This window comes from Triturus cristatus, chromosome 2_1, assembly GCF_964204655.1.
Source record: "Triturus cristatus chromosome 2_1, aTriCri1.1, whole genome shotgun sequence".
NCBI classification, from domain to species: domain Eukaryota; kingdom Metazoa; phylum Chordata; class Amphibia; order Caudata; family Salamandridae; genus Triturus; species Triturus cristatus.
The window spans coordinates 991,676,880-991,694,945 of record NC_140581.1 but is presented as its reverse complement, the minus strand read 5'-3'; the positions used below and the strand labels follow the sequence as shown (position 1 = coordinate 991,694,945).

At 44.8% G+C, this 18,066-nt stretch overlaps 1 protein-coding gene across 2 annotated transcripts in view; it reads left to right on the top strand.

Annotated features, from left to right (window-relative positions):
• Window positions 1–18,066, top strand: part of FOCAD (focadhesin) — a 1,730,079-nt gene that overhangs the window by 909,839 nt on the left and 802,174 nt on the right. For both annotated transcript variants that reach the window (XM_085634390.1, XM_085634400.1), the window contains exon 33: window positions 15,951–16,073. In XM_085634390.1, coding sequence (XP_085490516.1) covers window positions 15,951–16,073 — 123 coding nt within the window. The remainder of the gene's footprint in view (window positions 1–15,950; window positions 16,074–18,066) is intronic.

Here is an 18,066-nt window from a genome sequence, read left to right as displayed (position 1 = left end):
GCACAGATGCCACATCAAGGCAAGAATTGGCAAAGCAAGGGCTGCCTTCATTGAACTAAAGAAGATCTGAAGCTCCAATGGCCTAATGCTGGCAACCAAGATCAAACTTTTTAACACCAACGTACAATCGGCCCTTCTGTTTGGAGCAGAAACGTTGAGGACAACAGTGACCACCACCAACAAAGTCCAGACCTTCATAAACACCTGTCTGAGGAAAATTCCCCAAATCTGCTGGCTGAACACCATGAGCAACAATGACCTATGGAAACAGACTTTCTAACTCCCTGCTCAAGAAGAAATCATGAAAAGACGCTGGGGCTGAATAGGTCACACCCTCTACAAGCCCAAGAAACATCTGGTGCCGCAATACTGAGGGGCTGACTGCAAAGAATTGGGTTATAACTAGAGTCAAATTAACAGAAAATCCCAGGACAGAGATGGTTTGAGAGTCCTGTTTAATTGCCTATGCCCCAGAGGGGTAGTAGGCATAAGTATGCAAGTTAAAGATACTGCCAGGAAGTCAGTGAAATCTATTCCAAAAATCAATTACATATGGGCAGATCCCAACGTTATGAAAAACGATGATACTGTGGCATTAGTGATTCCACGGTTAGATAAGAAATACAAATCGACCATCCTAAGAGATTCTGTGGTTCTGTAAGCTGCATAAAGGCGCTTCAAGGATCCTATCACACCATGCTCAGCTCCTCTTGACAAGGAAGGAAAGTGATTGCATAACATAGGAAAACGTTTCTCTGCCATGGCCACCATGACCACAAGAGCATCTAATGCATTAGTGATTCTGGATCGATATGATCGCCAAATGTGGTCAGACTTGGTAGTAATATTAGCTTCCTACAAGGAGAAAAGCAAAAGGAAGCAAAAGCATTTCTCGAGGAAGGAGGTGAAAGCATCTTCGGAGATCATTGACACCGCATCTTGAGAGGAATCAGACAAACAGCTGGAGCTGCAGTCCTAAGAGGCAAAGGCTAACTGAAAGCGACCTCTTTCAGACCAGATTTACAACCAAAGATTTTAGACGTGCCCTATGATGGAGAGGCCCTTTTTGGAAAGCATGTGGATAAGGCTTGCAAGTCAATTTAAACTGATACAGAGACGGCACAATTGTTGGGGGTGCTTCAACTTCGGAGTTTTCAGCCATTTCGTGGAGCGAGAGGGAGAGGCTTGGATTCTTTCATAGGTAGTTTTCAGCCTGCTGGTTCCAGCCGTACAATCAGTCCCAACAAGGATATTGGCAGCCATTTTCACAACAATGTCGACCAGCACTTGGCACAGCCTATTCCAAACAGGCTCCTAGGCGAAAGCTATCGGGTACGGGAAGATGACATGAATCTTCCTGAAGACAGTGACAATTTATCGACACCGGTCACCGCTTTGCCTGCAACATCTGTCAGAGGAGGTGGAAGCCTCTCAAACTTTTACAGAATTGGAGTTCTATCCCAATGGATTGTTGGGTGCTGGGTATCATCCAGCATGGACAGAAATTAGAGTTTACTCAAAAACCTCCATGAAAACCACCTCACAAGAGAGCACATCAACATGTCCCTTTTGAAGAGATGGACATCATTAACACTTGAAGAATTATTTTAATAAGATAGATACAGCAAACCCCCAACAGCTGTCATCCAGAGCACGTCTGCCTCTGTCTCCTTGACTCCAACAGTCTGGATTCTCGTAGTGGAAGCATGAAGTTGCTAGGATGCAGTTGCTAGGAATACATCATAATGACATAGACAAATGGAATACAACAAAGGAATACAACATTCCGATTTTTTTTTTTTGGGGTATACATTTATAAAATTTTGATCAAACCACAAATTCATATTGGCATCAAAATCAAGCATAGTATCATAATGTACATCCACATATGAAACAACAGAGACTTGCGAATCAATTTGCAAGGTAAAATCATACATAGGGTTATCCTGAAGCATACAAGACACGTACCCACTCCTCATGACAACAGGTTGAACTATTTGCCCCATATCTTGCCGAAGAGTTTGGGGCAGCCCCAGGCTTCAAAAAGGGGCTCCTCTTGAATCCCACACCAATCCACCCCCCGTCTCCACCTCCGCACAGTTGGGGGCTTGGCCTATGGCCATAGTGCCTCTATATCTCGCTTCGCCACCGCTCGCCACCGCTGTCCCAAGGAAACGCTTCTCGACCCCAGAACCATCCAGGCCATCAAACACACCTAGAATCAGGCGCAATGGGTCATGGGGAATGGTCCACCCCAGGGTCTGTGAGAGTTCCAATTCCACACCCGCCCAGAATGGAGCAAGGACCGGGCACTGCCAGACCATATGATAGACGTCCGTGGGGGCATGGTTGCAACGTGTGCAGGTTGGGGAAGGGCACAGCTGGGCTTTGTATAAGCGCGCTGGGGTAAGGTAAGCCACGTGCAAGTAATAGAGTTGGACTAAACGCAGCTTGGATGAGGTCGTCAGGGTCTTGGGGGCCATGAGGGCGTCCCTCCAATCCGCCTCCTCCAAGGGGCCCAACCAACCCTCCCAATGGACTCGCAGTGCCTCTAAGGTTGCAGGGCTATTGTTCACAAGGGAACGATAAATCTGAGAAACCTCACCCCTACCCAGATTCCCCATCATCACCTGGGCTTCAAGGGGACTGAACTCGGGAAGGCAGGTGGGAGAGGAGAGGTGCACCCCCAGGGCATGCCTAAGCTGCAGATATTTGTAAAATTGGGAAGAGTGGAGGGAATAGCGCTGCTGCAGGTCTGCAAAGGTTCTGATATGGTCCCCCACCCAAACGTCCCCAAGGAGCGAGATCCCTATGTGGTCCCACTGATGGAAGTCCCGGAGGGATGAGGTCTCCTGCAGCCAAGTGCCACACCACAGGGGCGTCCGCCTGGTAAGTTTCCGATCCCACCTCGTGTGACGCAAAGCAGTGCGCCAAGCCCTGGAGGACCGACCGAGTGATGGGGAGTAGGTCCCTTGGTACGGGGGGTTCCATACAAGTAGGCCTGAAGCCACGGAAAGTCCATCGCCTGGAGTTTCACCTGGTACGCTGGGTCGGACCAGCCGCCCGTGAACCAGTCATGGACCACGATAAGTTTCGTGGCAAGATAGTAGAGATGGAGGTTGGTGACTCCCATACCCCCGTCATAAGGAGGTATGCAGCAATGTGCCAGGGACATCCGCGATCCTTTGCCCCCCCCCCCCCCATAAAAAACGGGTGAAAAAAACGGCGAACTCACAAAACCAGCTCGCCGGGAGGTGAAGGGAAATATTCTGCAGAATATACAAGAACCGGGGGAGAACCATCATTTTAAAAATGGCACTTCTGCCAAGGGGGTTAAGAGGAAGAGATTGCCATTTCCTAAGGTCTGCACTGGCTTTGGTGATTAGGGTTGTAATGTTCAGGGCCCACTCGAGCTCTGGGAGCAGGGCAACCCAAATCCCCAGGTACTTGAAAGATTGCCTGCGCAAGGGAATGGTTGTCTGCCAATCGAAACAGGCACGGGACGGGTGGAGGGGAACCAGAGTGGGCTTTGCCGGGTTGAGCCGAAGACCCGCGATCCGTTCGAAAGCGGAGAGGACCGTCAAGCAGCGCGGGCCAGAGGTGTTGGGGTCCGCCAGGAAAAGGAGGACGTTGTCGGCATATAGGGCAACCTTATCGACCCGCAGTGGGTCTTATGCCCAGCCCCGGATGCAGGGATCTTGCTGTATAAGGGAGACCGGGGGCTCCATCGCTAGCGCAAATAAGAGCGGTGTGAGCGGACAACCCTGACGAGTGCCTCTCCAGATAGGAAACGCCCCCGACAGCACGCCGTTGACCAGGATCCTCGCTTTAGGGCAGGAGTACAGAACGTGAATGAGGCGCCGGAAAGGCAGGCCGAACCCCATCACCTCTAGCACCTCATCCAAATAGGTCCAGTCCACCGTATCAAAGGCTTTTTCAAAATCAATGAAAAGCAGGGCCAAATACGGAGTGAGACGGTGGCGATGTGCAAGTGCGAGGTGGAGACAGCGAATGCAGTGCCGCGTACCCCGGGCAGGCATGAAGCCGCATTGGTCCAGATGGACCAAATCACGTAAGAGAGGGCAGAGGCATTGGGCTAAAACAGTAGCGAAGATTTTCACCTCGGTGTTGATGAGGGAAGTATGGCGATAGTCCGCACAAGCAATGGAGGACGGCTGTGTCTTCGGGAGCACCACAATAGTGGCCACGTCCGTTTCGGGGGGAAAGGACCCTTTGTCTACCATGTGGTGAAACAATTCCACCAAGTTCGGGACCAGCAACTCGCGATAGGTCGCATAGAATTCCTGCGGATAGCCCTCCTGTCCCGGCGTCTTACCGTAATGCAAGTGAGAAATGGCCTCATGAATTTCCTCCGAAGTAAGGGGGAGATCCAGAGTCTCCGAGATCGTTTGGAGGAGACGCGGTAGATGGGTCCCTGTCTCCGACAACAGTGCAGTTAGGGAGGCCTCGGGGGTCAAAACAGTCCGTCTCTTAAAGGAGGTAATTCATGTACTCCTGATCCAAGGTGCCATAGAAGAAGTTCCTTATGTCCAGTAAAACAAGGGCTTTTACTCCAATTTCTTTCTACTAAAGAAAAAGCAAAGGAAATGGAGGCAATTGATGGAATTGAGATATCTCAACAAGTAACTTAAAAAACAGACATTCAGAATGGTCACCCAGCAAGATGTGCTGCAACTACTCAATCCGGGGCACCACATGACATCCCTAGATCTCCAGGATGCGTTTTTCCATATTCACGTTCACGTCAAACATATGAGGTATCTCAGGGTCGAGTTGGCCGATGTCAGTCTAAAATCTGCACCAAGAATATTTTTGAAATGCATGGTTCAAGTTGCCGCATACGTAACAAGAACTGGGCACCAGATCTTTCCATACTTGGACGATTGACTCATAAAAGCACCCTCATTAGTGGAGGCAGCTTGTTCAACAAAGGGATGTATTCAAATTACCAATGATTTAGTACTGAGGCTCAACAAAGAAAAATCCTGTGTCGTTCCAAAGCTTCTCCTACGAAGGAAAGATGGCAAAAATAATAGCAACAGCTATGGTTCTAGCAAGAAAAGAAGTTCATTTTAGTGAGACAATACAAGTCGTTCCTGGGAATGTTGGGATCATGAATTCCTCGAATTCTTAATTGGCGCCTATTCATGAGACCATTACCAGTAACAGATCATACAAACTGCAGAAGCAGACAACAGGATCGTTTGACAATGTCCTCACATCAACACCAGAAATGAAATCAATCATGATATGGTGGAAAAAGAAGCCCAATCTAATTTTGGGCCCATCGTTCCTAAACAACCAACCACATTATGTCTTGTTTTTTTTTTGTCCTCATCTATGTCATGACTGCAAAGGCCTAGCTGAACAAGCAAGGCAACACGGGCTTGTGAGATAGGAGGCAAGCAGACTCAGTGATAAAGCTGGTAAGGGATGGCGGCTGATCAAGGAGGGCCCAACCCTTGTGCAATTGCCAAACATGTACAGCCCGGAGCCAAGATGTTAAGCCGGCAACTGCCAATACTGCCAGACCTGACCATTTGGGCAGGTATAAGCTACGTAAAGTAGGAAAACGTATCATGGCAAGATAATCATCGGACTGGGGGGAAAAATAGAAAAAAAAAAAACCCGCTACTTACACAATCCAATCTAGCAACAGCCAGAAAGCTCTTTTCCTAGGATTTCCAGACCTGGCCAAATCAAGTTTCGAGATTTGGAAAATTGATGAACACCAGTCAGATAAAGTAGGGGGATCAGCTTCTTTCCAACGCTTGCAAATTTCCCTACGTGCTGCCAGCATACAGTAAAAGATGAGATTATTGACTAGACTCTGAACCGAGTCCAGAATACCAAAGACTACTAGCTTGAGATCTATAATGACTGAAAAACCCAGAGAAGATGTAAGATTCTTGCCAATAGCGTCCCAATAGGATGACAATTGGGGGCATTCAAAAAACATGTGGGGATCAGAAGCGGATATAAGACCACATCGGGGACAAGACACCTGAGCGGCTCCAGAAAACTTAGACAGCCTCTGTAGGGAGTAGTATGCCCTATGTATAGTAAATAAGTGATTTCTTCGAAGCCAAGCTGGCTTAACTACGTTCCACATAACTGTGCAGGATTTTATCCAAAGATCATGCAGATTGCAGCTAGATATCACAGAGCCCCAGAGTTGTTCAGGTAGATTAAATTCCCCGTCAAGTTCCTCAAGTATTGAGTTATACCACAGGGAGATCTCCTTTAAGACAGGTGGTTTGTCCATTAAAAGAGATACCAGTTGACTACTGCCCCCAACAGGAAAATTCTTACAGCGAGGATTTTGACTATGAAGAGCCTGTGCCCAGCTTGATATTTGAAGAAATTTAAATCTAGAAAAATTGGGACCTATATTATTACTCAAGAATACCCTATCAGTAAACAGGTGCCCCCAAACTGATATGCCTGCCTCTTTCAAAGGGGCTGATAGTACATCCTTCGACCAGGCCGGGGGCACCGGTAAATCCCAAATGGGTGCTCTGTCTGAATAGTATCCCAATTTAATCGATGATCTGATGTTAAACCAAGTTTTGGCAAAACTCTGTAACACCTTGAGTTTAACCTTCTTAAAGTACTTGGGATCACCAAACTTAAATAAAAAACCAGACTGCCCAATTCCTTCCACCTCCAACATAGTGGAAAACATTGTCCCTATCCCCTGATCAGATGGCATTTTTAAGAGCATACGGGCATGGGATAACTGGAAAGCCCATGCGTAAATCTGTAGATCAGGTCCTGCTAGTCCCCCCTTCTCACGACGCCGCCTGATTTTTTTCCATGCAATCCTAACATTCTTTTTTTTCCAAATGAAAGAACTAATGTTGGCCTGTAACTTGGACAAAGAAAGTTTATCGAAATATAGTGGAATAGTATTAAATAAAAACGTGAATTTTGGCAATATGGACATTTTGACCAGATTTGCACGTCCCAGAACAGACAGGGAGAGGTGTCCCCAAGCATCCATTAGTTTCCGACAATCTTTAGCCACCACAGATAGATTACTAGACGCAATTAAATTGATGTCTTTAACGATTCTTAGCCCCAAATATCTCAAGCTTGTGCTAAATGGTACGGTGACTCCAGTCATATCAGTATTCCAAGCCATAATTTCGGTTTTTGAAGCATTCACCTCGTACCCCGAAACATTCCCAAATTCAAGGGCTAGCTTGATGGCAGTGGGAAAGGCAGTACTGATATCTGATTTTAAGATCATAACGTCGTCCGCATACAGGGCCACCTTCTTCTCCCAAGTTTTGAACTTAAAGGGCTTGATGGTATCATTATCCCGTAATAACTGAGCGAAGGGCTCAATATACAGATCGAAAAGCAAGGGAGAAAGAGGGCAGCCCTGCCGCGTTCCTCTTGTGATGTTAAAGGACTCGGATAGGCCCCCATTAACCAAAACAGATGCCGATGGACACTGATATAAGAGTCGTATGGTTCTGCAGAAACCTTCACCCACGTTGAACTTAGCCAAGGCGCCCGACAGGTACATCCAGTTGACTCTGTCGAATGCCTTGGTAGCGTCCAACGTGAGGATAGCAAATGGTAAAGAGTTAGCAGTAGCCATATCTATAGCTCCCACCAGATCATAGGTTAATTCAAAGAGCTGGCGACCCTTTACAAAACCCTTCTGGTTAGGATGAAGAATATCAGGGGTAACCTTACCCAGTCTCACAGCCAGAAGAGCGGCAAAGATTTTATAATCGGCATTGAGAATGGAAATTGGACGATATGATCCGCACTCTGAGGGGGGCTTGCCAGACTTGAGTATTAAAGTGATAGAGGCGTTATTCCAGGAGCTGGGAGGAAGTGCCCCTTCCTGTAGTATTTGGTTGAACAGCAAAACCAGAAAAGGAGAAATCTCTTCCACCAGCTGCTTATATATTTCAACTGGTAGGCCATCTGGCCCTGCCGCCTTGCCACTCTTACTTCCGCAGATTACGGCTACCACCTCTTCCTCCGTAACTGGCATATGTAAAAAAGCTCTTTGATCTGACGAAAGCGAGGGCAAAGATATATTATTTAGCCACTCTCTAATATACTCTGGGGAGATGACCTTATCCTCTTGATAGATCTCCTGAAAGAAATCTTTAAATGCCGTTCTAATTTCTGGATCCGACGTTAAGGACCCAGAACCAGAGTTGATAGAATAAATTGTATTGCGAACCTGGTCAGTTCTGGACTTCCAAGCGAGCAATTTGCCAGCCCCTTCACCAAATTCAAATTGGGCCAGTTTACTAGCTTCCCATCTGCGAAGCAGGCGTTGCCTTAAAACCGAAGCCAATTGTGTTTTAAGCACCAGCAATTTCTCTTTACTGGCCGAGATAAGGCTAGAATTGTTATTGCTACTACTGAGATCGAATTCTGCCTGCGCTAATAAAAGATTGGCTTCGATAGAAGCTACTTCCTGGGTATACTGCTTTCTACGAAATATGACCTTGTTTTTAATCGCACCACGCAGGAAGCATTTGAACGCATCCCATACATTGTTCGTGGATGCTGTAGTGATGTTAAGTTGCATAAATTCACGTGTCTCCAATTTTAGATAAGCAACATCATCCAATGATGAAAGAAAAATGCGATCGAAAGACCATGATCTGTTAGGGAGCTGCACAATGCCTGCAAGATCTAACTTTACTGCAGAATGGTCCGACAGATGGGAAGGGAGATAACTAACATTCTTTATGGAGCCTTGCAAGTTGCGGCTCGTCAAAAAGAAATCGATCCTAGACTGGTGGTGATATTTAAGGTTCCGAAAAGAAAAACCAGTTTGCTGACCTGCCCTTACCCGCCAAATATCAATGCACCCATATTGCTGCATAAGATTAAGTAGTAGCGCTCTAGATTTAGAGAGGACTTGCTGTCGACTCGATGGCGTTTTATCCAGAGCGTAATCAAGCACGATGTTAAAATCCCCTGCGATGATAATAGGTTCAGGGAAGTGCAAAAGCTGTGAAAATAGAGATTCCAATACTGAAGGATCATCTCTATTGGGCCCATAATATCCTACCAGTGTTATTCGAAGACCCCCTATCTCTACCATAGCAATTGCCCATCTACCAGCTGGATCTACCAGCTGACTAACCAATCTGGTGGTAATAGTTTTCTTTAAAAAAATGGATACACCTCTCACATTAAGCGACTGGGAGGTGCAAACAGGTATGTCTATCCACCTGTTATTTTTAACCAAAGCAAGTATCTCGCTCTCCACCAAATGGGTCTCCTGTAGAATAATGACCTGCGCATCAGAATCGCGCAGATATTGTAAGATTCTATTTGCCCTAGGCTTGGTGCGCAGGCCATTAACATGCCAGGAGAGGATCCTAAGGTCACTCATAGCCATGAAATCTAAAAAGAAAAAGCTTACAATTCTTAGCCAAGTTATCCAACATTATGAAAAAAGAACATGTTTGCAACCAATACAAAGATGAGGATCTGTTTCGTTTTTGTGCCCTCCCCCGCCCATTCACACCCACACCCAAACCCTGGCCCAAGCACCCTCCCCCCACCCATGAGGAACCCTGATTCTACCTAACCGGATCAAGCCCGGTTTGTGGTACTCCCAGCCCTCTACCGAGCCCACACAGGGCGTCGCTAACTAAGTGCTATACTATAGTTATAGAGCAGCAGTCCTCACAAATTCCTTTATAAAAGAAAAGAAACCCCCTGTTTTTATTTTCCTCTTCTTCCCCTTTTCTTCCTGTTTTCTTCCCTTTCCATTTCCCCCTTTTCCTTCCCCTTTTCTTATATTGCCCCTTTCCTTCTCTTTACTCATTTGCTTCCCTTTCCTCCTTTCATTTTTTTTTTTTTTTTTTAAAGCCCTTCCCTTTTTTTTTTTTTTTTTTGATTTTCCCACTTATAGATTATTTTCCACCAAGTCTATCTAAGTTAAACTGAACTTGCCCATAAGCACGTGAACACTTGCTAACAGAACAAAAGAAAATAGATGAAATCTGTTTAATGGACAAGAAAAAAATAAAGGAAAATAGAGGAAAGAGGTAAAGGGAAATTGCATTAATGCTTCCAAAGAGATCAAAGACCGAGATAATAAGATAATGAGAACAAGGTCTCAAGAAGGGCACAAAAAGGACAGGACCGTCCTTAAACCCCCTCCAACGACCTCAGAAGATCGTCTGCAGCCTGTACTGTTCGAATATTGTGCATTTTGTTATTGATCATAATTTTAAGGGCAGCAGGAAACCCCATCTGAACAGATGCACCAAGCTTTCTAAAAGCCTCCATTCTACTACCTAACTCCCACTGTCTCTCGAGGGTGACCCTTGACAGGTCGGATCGAATTTGAAAAGTGAAACCCACCCCTGCCAGGGATTTTTGCTTAAGTGCAAGGTTGAGGACATGTTCTTTCAGTGAGTAGGTATGAAAGTTCAATAGAATCTTCCTTGGTTTTATCCGTTGTGGGTTCCGCCTAAATGGCTCTCTGTGTACTCGCTGTATCTCAGATGATAATTCCTCCTCCGATTGGTCCAATTTAAGGGAGTGTTTCAAGAGGGTGACAATGTAGCGCTTAATATCAGATCCTTCGCTACCCTCAGGCACATGCAAAATTCGAATGTTGCTCCGTCTAGCGTTATTTTCAAGGGTCTCCATTCTATCGGCAATAGCAGTATCAACTCTCTTAAGACTCTCAATTTCCTCCTTAGCTTTGTCAAGCTGTGCCGACATGCTAGCCACTGTCTCTTCTAGAACTCCTGTTCTCATGCAGAGGCCATCGATCTTGGTATCAAGAGATTCGCAGTAGTTTCGTATCTCCCGCTGGTTAGATGCGGACTCTTCAAAGCCCCTCTTGATGTCCGCTGAGAGAGTAGTAAACATGTGCTGAAGGGGGGAATCTGGAAAGTCTGGAGGAGAAAGGCCTGCAATCAAACCACTCTTAAGGTTGATAGTGCTAACTGAGTTAGGATTCAAGTGTAACATTTCAATGGCAGGCGAGAGCTCCTGTTGGACAGCGGGCTCAAGAACCTGCCCTTCGTCCTTTCCAGTAGGCATACCTACACCCCCATCCAAGTCAGAAACGCCTGGAACCTCGTTGCTAGAGACTGAAGGATCATGTTGTACTACCCTACTAATTTCACCACCAGAAGATGCCCGAAACTGGATAACTTTAAGTTTAAGGCCAGAAGCAACCGGTGGAGATGATGGAAGATCCAGCTCTAGCGGGGGTAAATCAGCTGGGGGGGGTTGGGCCTACATTGGTTTGCTTGCGGAGCTCCCCAGGATCAATAGGCGCCTTAGAGAGATCATTCACAGCCGGGGCTAGAGCCAATGCTAAAGATAAGTCAGCCGCAGGAGTGCAAGCCCTTACAGATGGAACCAGGGGTGCACCAGACACCAGAGCTACCGATTGAGGAGACAGCTCAGAGGAACCAGAAAAACCCCCTGCAATTGAAGTGGCCGACATATCAGCCGACATATCAGCTGGTATTAACAAGGAGGCGGAGACAAAGGGAGTCTGAGACAAAAGTTGAGGTTGAGGTTGAGCCAAATCCAATGGTTGAGGAACAACCTTGAAATATGAACGTAGTGAGGGTGTAATTCTTGAGGAGGAATCTAAAAGCGGTTTGGCAGATTTATTCACCTTAGCTGCTTTGCCTGACCTCTTCGTGTGCTTGGCTTTGACTTCAACGTGCAAATATGAAGAAGTTTTGGAGGGGATCTGGGATTCAGGAGGTTTTGTTTTATGGGAAGGTGCGGTAAATTCACTACCCCCTTTTATTCCACCCTGGAGATCGCTAGTGCAATCCAGCTTTGTAACTGAGTTATAGCCAGCCCCAACAGCCGGCCCAACAAAGGGCCTCCTGGGCAGCTTACTTAAGCATGTGCGTCTTCTTTCTGCCTTATTTTTAAATTTCTCTCCCAAAGATTTAGTTATAAATAACCCCTTATTAGTAGGAGACAAAGGTGTTTCTATCTTTTGGGAGTAAACCGCACGTGCATTGGCTCTAGCAGTGGCTCTCGTAGTGACCCTCGTGGAGTTACTAATCCCCGCCACCCCGGCTCTAAAGCAGAGATTACCTGGCACTTGTAAAGGGGGCCTCTCTGAACTCCCGGCTGCGTGGAACAACTCCTCACAAATAAATAACTCCCTGTCAGGGATCTTACCCGAAACCTGTTTGACCGAGTTAAGCAAGCAGCTGTACACTCAATATTACTTCCCTCTTGCTGTTTAAAAATTGCACTGCAACGGTGAACGCAGGTTCCAGGTTGAAAGTCACGGCGAGAGCTCCACTGTCTCCTCCCACGACAGAGTTCCAGAGCAGCCCGGAACCAGGGCCACAAACTATGCTGATCATTAGCTGACGGTGGAGCTACTGAGGCCGAGTCCTCGAGAAATGTTTGCACCACGCCTAACCTCGGAGTCATGGAGGTAGAAAGAGGACCGCCCTGCACGGCTGCTCGGCAAACTCAACTCCCAAAAAAGCACAGAAGCAAGTAATTTGTTTAAAAGACCAACGCTGGCTCATTAATCTCAAATAGGGGGATCCCCGATTATTCAGAATGCTAAAAAACGGTCAGAAAGTCTGAGAATAGTGGCGAGGAAACTGCATTTAAACCGACGCCCTGCTGGATTCTCGGAGCAGAGTACCGCGGCAGCTAGCCTGCTGCCGCCATGTTCCTCCCCATTATGTCTTGATAACGGCGTCTATGGAAGGATGAGGAGCTCATCTTCAAGACCTCGAAGTGAGTGGCAGATGGACAGTCAAGGAAATGAAGAGACACATAAACTTCTTGAGGTTAAAAACTGTGGCTTTGGAACTCCGTGCTTTCCTTCCAAGGATAAAGGGCTCTTCAGTTCTGGTTCGTACAGACTCTACAACCACCATGTTTTGTGTACACCATCAGGTATGAACAAAATCCCACATTCTTTCCTCGGAAGCTCAATAAATTTGGAATTAGGTCTTAAAAAAACAAATCTCTTTGAAAGCAGAACATGCGCCCGAAATAAACAAGTGGCTGGACGGTCTGAGCAGATCATCAAAACAGTTGCCTCAAATACATCTAAACATAATCTTTCACACCTGGGGAAAGCCAGCTCTAGATTTATTCACTACACCTCTCAACTGGAAATGTTACCTCTATGCAAGCAGATATCCACACAAGGGCTCATGGAGGAATGCCTTTCAGTTCTCATAGATAATTGTATTTGCTTACGCCTTTCTCCCTTTGCCTCAAATTCCTCAAATATTCAATTAAATGAAGAGGGAACCATTTGAATTATCCTAGTGGCCAAGACAGTTTTGGTGTTCAATACTGCTCCTCATATCTGAAAAGCCACACATTTCACTCCAACCAGTCCCAGGAATGCTTTCAGTGAACAGTGGACTGGTGCTTCCCCCAACACCAGAATCGTTCTATTTAGCTGTTTTTTGCCCTAGAATTAGTTCCATGAAAATTGCATCACAGTGCAGCGATATATTAGCTAAAGCAAAGGGCCAAATCTTCCAACAAATCTTATAAAGCAAAATGGCCTCGATTTTGCAGTTGGTGTTCCACAACTGACTGCCATCCTTTTTCCTCAACTCATGCTCAGATATTACCATATCTTCGGAACCTAGCACAATTTGGACTTTAGCATAATTCAATAAAAGTTCACCTGGCACAAATTCCAGATTCAGAAGATCTTGCAACCAGAATTCTTTATGGCCAATGAAATACTGTTTTAACACAGCTTATGAGTGGGCCTTTTGAAACACTCCACAAGGCTGAACTAAAGTACCTATCATGGAAAATAGCTCTTTTATTAGCCCTTACGTCTGCCAGAAGAATTTCTGAAATTCAAGCCTTTACAATTCAGCGTCCATATTTAAAATGTCTAGCTGACAAGGTTATTTTAAGCACTAATTCTCATTTCATTCCTAAGGTTCCAACGGACTTCCACCTTAACAAACCTGTTGTTCTAAAGACTTGCTTCAAATGTTCGTCCAATCAGGCGGAAAGAGCGGTTCATGGCTGTCTTAAATTCTAAATTGAAAGGACTAAACCCTTCCAAAAGTCCAATCAGCTTCTGGTGGCTTTTTCGGCTATAAAAAAATGGGCAGGCATTAACAAGAGACAATATTGCCAGATGGGTTTCAGCAGCCATAGCTTTTTGTCATGAAAAAGCTCAAAGGCAATACTAACTGCAAAGGTACGATCTCATTCCTTAAGGAGCATGGCAACCTCTACAGCCCTTTTCACTGGTGTTTTATTTCCTGCCGTATGTAGGGCTGCAATATGAACAAATGTTCATACATTTACTAGACACTACTGTCTAGATGCCTCTTCACGTCAGGATGCTGCTGTGGGTCAAGCAGTACTGCAGCATTTCTTCCAGTACTGTGAGACACTTTGCATTGATCGTTTTATGGAAAGTATGTTTTAAAAAGTTGTCCCACCTCCACAAATTAGTTCTATACTGCTTACTATTCAAGTATGTGAATCTATGAAAAATTTAATACCGGAGAAAAAACCAAGTTACTTAACTTTATATTGTGGTTCTCCAGTATTTATATCTCTCATAAATTCACATGCGACCTTCCCATCTCCACTCTCAGGCGGCAAACCTCATTGGATATCTCTTGTTTATATATGTATTCATTACTCTTGTGCTTAGAAAATCTGAGGTGTGATAGCCCTGGTGGGAAGGGATGATGTGAGAGCTGTTCTCTGAGTGGCTACAGTTCAGTTGTTTCTAAAACGATGTGAATTGCCTTACAATGTCACCTATTTAAGATCTACTGTATGAGACTTTGGTTGGCACTGTTGAATATAATTACCGTTGTCCTCCCACCTCGACGACTGGGAAGATTCAAGCATGTGAATTTATGAAAGATATCAATACTGGAGAACCACATTCTACATGTAAGTAGCTTGTTTTTTTCTGCCCCTCTGCTGTAATACAAGAAGTTCTACACTAGTGGACTGAAGCACCAGTAAGCTCCATTTTGAAAGAAAAAGGGGAATAATCCAATGGACCAAGAGAATACATGTGCCATTGTAGTCTTCACAAACTAGATATGTTTTCATTCAATATATAATCACATTTGCTTGCATCCATACGACTAGGAAAATGGAGACTTGTCAAACAGAGAACGATCATGGTATCTGCATCGATACGCTGCCAAAACACAAGCATTAGAAACTCCAATGGTCTTCAGGGAAAGTGTACATATCTATATTGATACATGTGCCTTCATTGTTGGTTAAACACATCTTAAAAGGGCAACTGCATGTGAAGAGGGCTTGTTTCCTCACCCACTTTAATTCTGCAGTTGTAGATATTCACCTACTTTAATTGCTCTTTACGCATGGAAGCTTTATCACAATGAAACATCCTAAACTACAGAAAACATGCCTGACAATGTTAAATATCTTGTGAGATGTTTGTCTGACAGTTACCTGCAATTTGACACGGCTTTTAGATTATGACCTTATTGTGAGCTTTTATTGGTAATTGTTAAAAGCTTTCATAACTAAACAAGCATCACCAGATTTTCTTTACCAATGTAGGTGGAAATCTATGGGGAGGAGATGGGGAAGTAAAGTGTGAATGGCCATTGACCTTGAAGCACTGTGTAAACAATACATATTGAGTAGCTGCTTACTCGTTAATCCAGAAAGTGCCTTAGTCCTTGCTAGGGCTATGGGACTTGCTATATAAATGCCATACAAAAACAGTGCAGTGTAGGAGGTTTCTTTTTGTGTGTGCATTTAAATCGTTTTGGTTCATCCTCAATAACTGTAATTCTGTAGGATGACACTCTGCTCCATTCCAGAGATGTCTGTGTCTTAATTTATAAAGTGTCTGAGAAGCCAGAAAAGTGATCTTGTCTATGGAGTGTGGCCATTTTGTTACATAGTCTCAAACTCTACTCCTTTCATCATGACAGACTGCAGGGTTGTCTCTTGCATTGGGAAATATAGTGCATGGACTGGCCATTTGTGGACATGGAAAGGCAGAAGACCTAAATAACCGATTGCTCCCCGCCTGGATCAAAATCCTGCTTGCTGAGGTCAGTAACATTTCATGGTGTTATGCAAGCTGACATTAGAAGAACTTTATTTCATGAAAAGGAACTTTGTTTGGCAGATCATGTTATGTACTGAGTGCAACTGATAAACACAATGAAATTTGCCGTATTGTATAAAAAAAATCTTTTGCTAGCAAGAATGATCTCATTTCATGTTAAATCGAATCCTCTCTTGCTGCTCATTCCGAGCAACCAATGAGCTGGTAAATTTGCCAGATACAATTTATTGCATAAAGCTAATTTGAGCTAATGATCCCCGATGCAATTTGCACCGACCTACCATTTAGTGGCAAATCTAAAATCTAACAAGTGCTGTACAAATGTTTCCCTCATTCTCTTATTTTTTGTTTTTTTAAGTTAATCAATTGTATAACCAGTGTGGAGCGTATCTTAACAATAGATTATGCAGGGTTGTACATTGCACAGTAGTGTTGGCAAGGTGGTTGGTTGCTAATTGTACAATGTATCCATTCCATTTGTTACTCCAAGTCTTTCATATCAGATAGCTTTTCAGCATATTGTTTCATTTCAGATCCTGCAAAGCCATAGACTTTAATCACTGCACAATTTCATTGCTGTCTTAATTTTGAGGCCAGTGACTTGGTGAGTGTGCCAGTGCCTTTCGTGAGAATAGAGCCATAGGGCAGATTGACCAGTTTCTGTTGTGCTGCCTGCCCTGCTTTTTACGTCATTAGTTTGTAAATGTACACTTTTTTTGTGTATGCATCATATGTATACCTATGTATTGGCTTAATCAGTTCGGAGCAAATTCATCGACTTTTGTGTGCACCTGATTTCAATTTGGGAGCGCAAAAAAGCCATTTGCACTTTTTGTTCCTAAGATTCTAATTCACAGGATTGGCAGCTGTTAAGTGCATTGTTATCCCTGAATAAAGTAACTGCCTAAAATACGGCAGTCCTGCTGATCTGGTAGTCTGGCTTCTGAGCTTATTTGTCTCCACAGAAAAGAGAGTCCTGCCTGCCTAATGGTCTGATGAAAATTTCCCAACTTAGCTAATTTTCATTTAGCTTATCTCTGCCTTTAACATTGTGAGCTACGGCATCTTTTTACAGTGCACTTACTCAAGTTGGAATATCTATCCTAATTGATCAATCTCAAAGGTTTAGCTGTGACTGTAGAAGTCACGACTGACATCTGCAAAATGGTCTTTTGTCACACCCGTTAGATGGGCCAGAGGGCAGACATGGGTTACTGGGCTACTACTGTGGTGTTTTAGGTTGTTTGCCACTGGTGTCCTATGGACTGTCCTACTATGGCTCTACAAACTGTTTGTTAAGATTGGATATCCCCTGCATGGTGTGCAATTGTGATTCCCCTGCCCGAGTACCTGACTGCATGTACCTGTTATCCTGCTTTTTGAATTTGGCTGTAGCAGTGCAACAATCTAGCTGATGCGCAGAGGCCTAGGCCTGTCCATTGACAGGAGTGAGGTCTTGAATATTCCTGTGACCTGGAGGGCTGCACCTAGTTCACCCTCATTGACCGACAGTGGTCTGCTGTCCCTGCCATGTGTTTAGTTTTATAGCTTGTTTAGTGGTAGATCCATGATTGCAGCTGACCCTGTTTTGTGAATCCTCATTTGTGGCCAGACCTTTTATCTGTGTCACTGAGGTAGAGGCTGACTGACCCACTAGTATAACGTTCTGCTTCTGTGCACTTACCCAACTATTAGTGCTAACATCCCAAGGAATACTGGTCGTGTTTGTGTATGCAGCCTGCATAATACATTTACAGTTTGTGTGTGTGTGAGCGATAGTAATGGATGTCAGTGGTCTCCATTTTGGATGCCTCTGGTCTGGCCTTTGCACAAAATGGAGGTGAAACAGTTTTTACAGACCTTTTCATTTGATTTTCGAGCCAGGTGATGGTGCACTGCATTTATAGGACTCTGGGCAGATGTACAACTGTTTTTTTGCAGTCGCAAACGGAAATTTGGCCCATTTGCGACTGCAA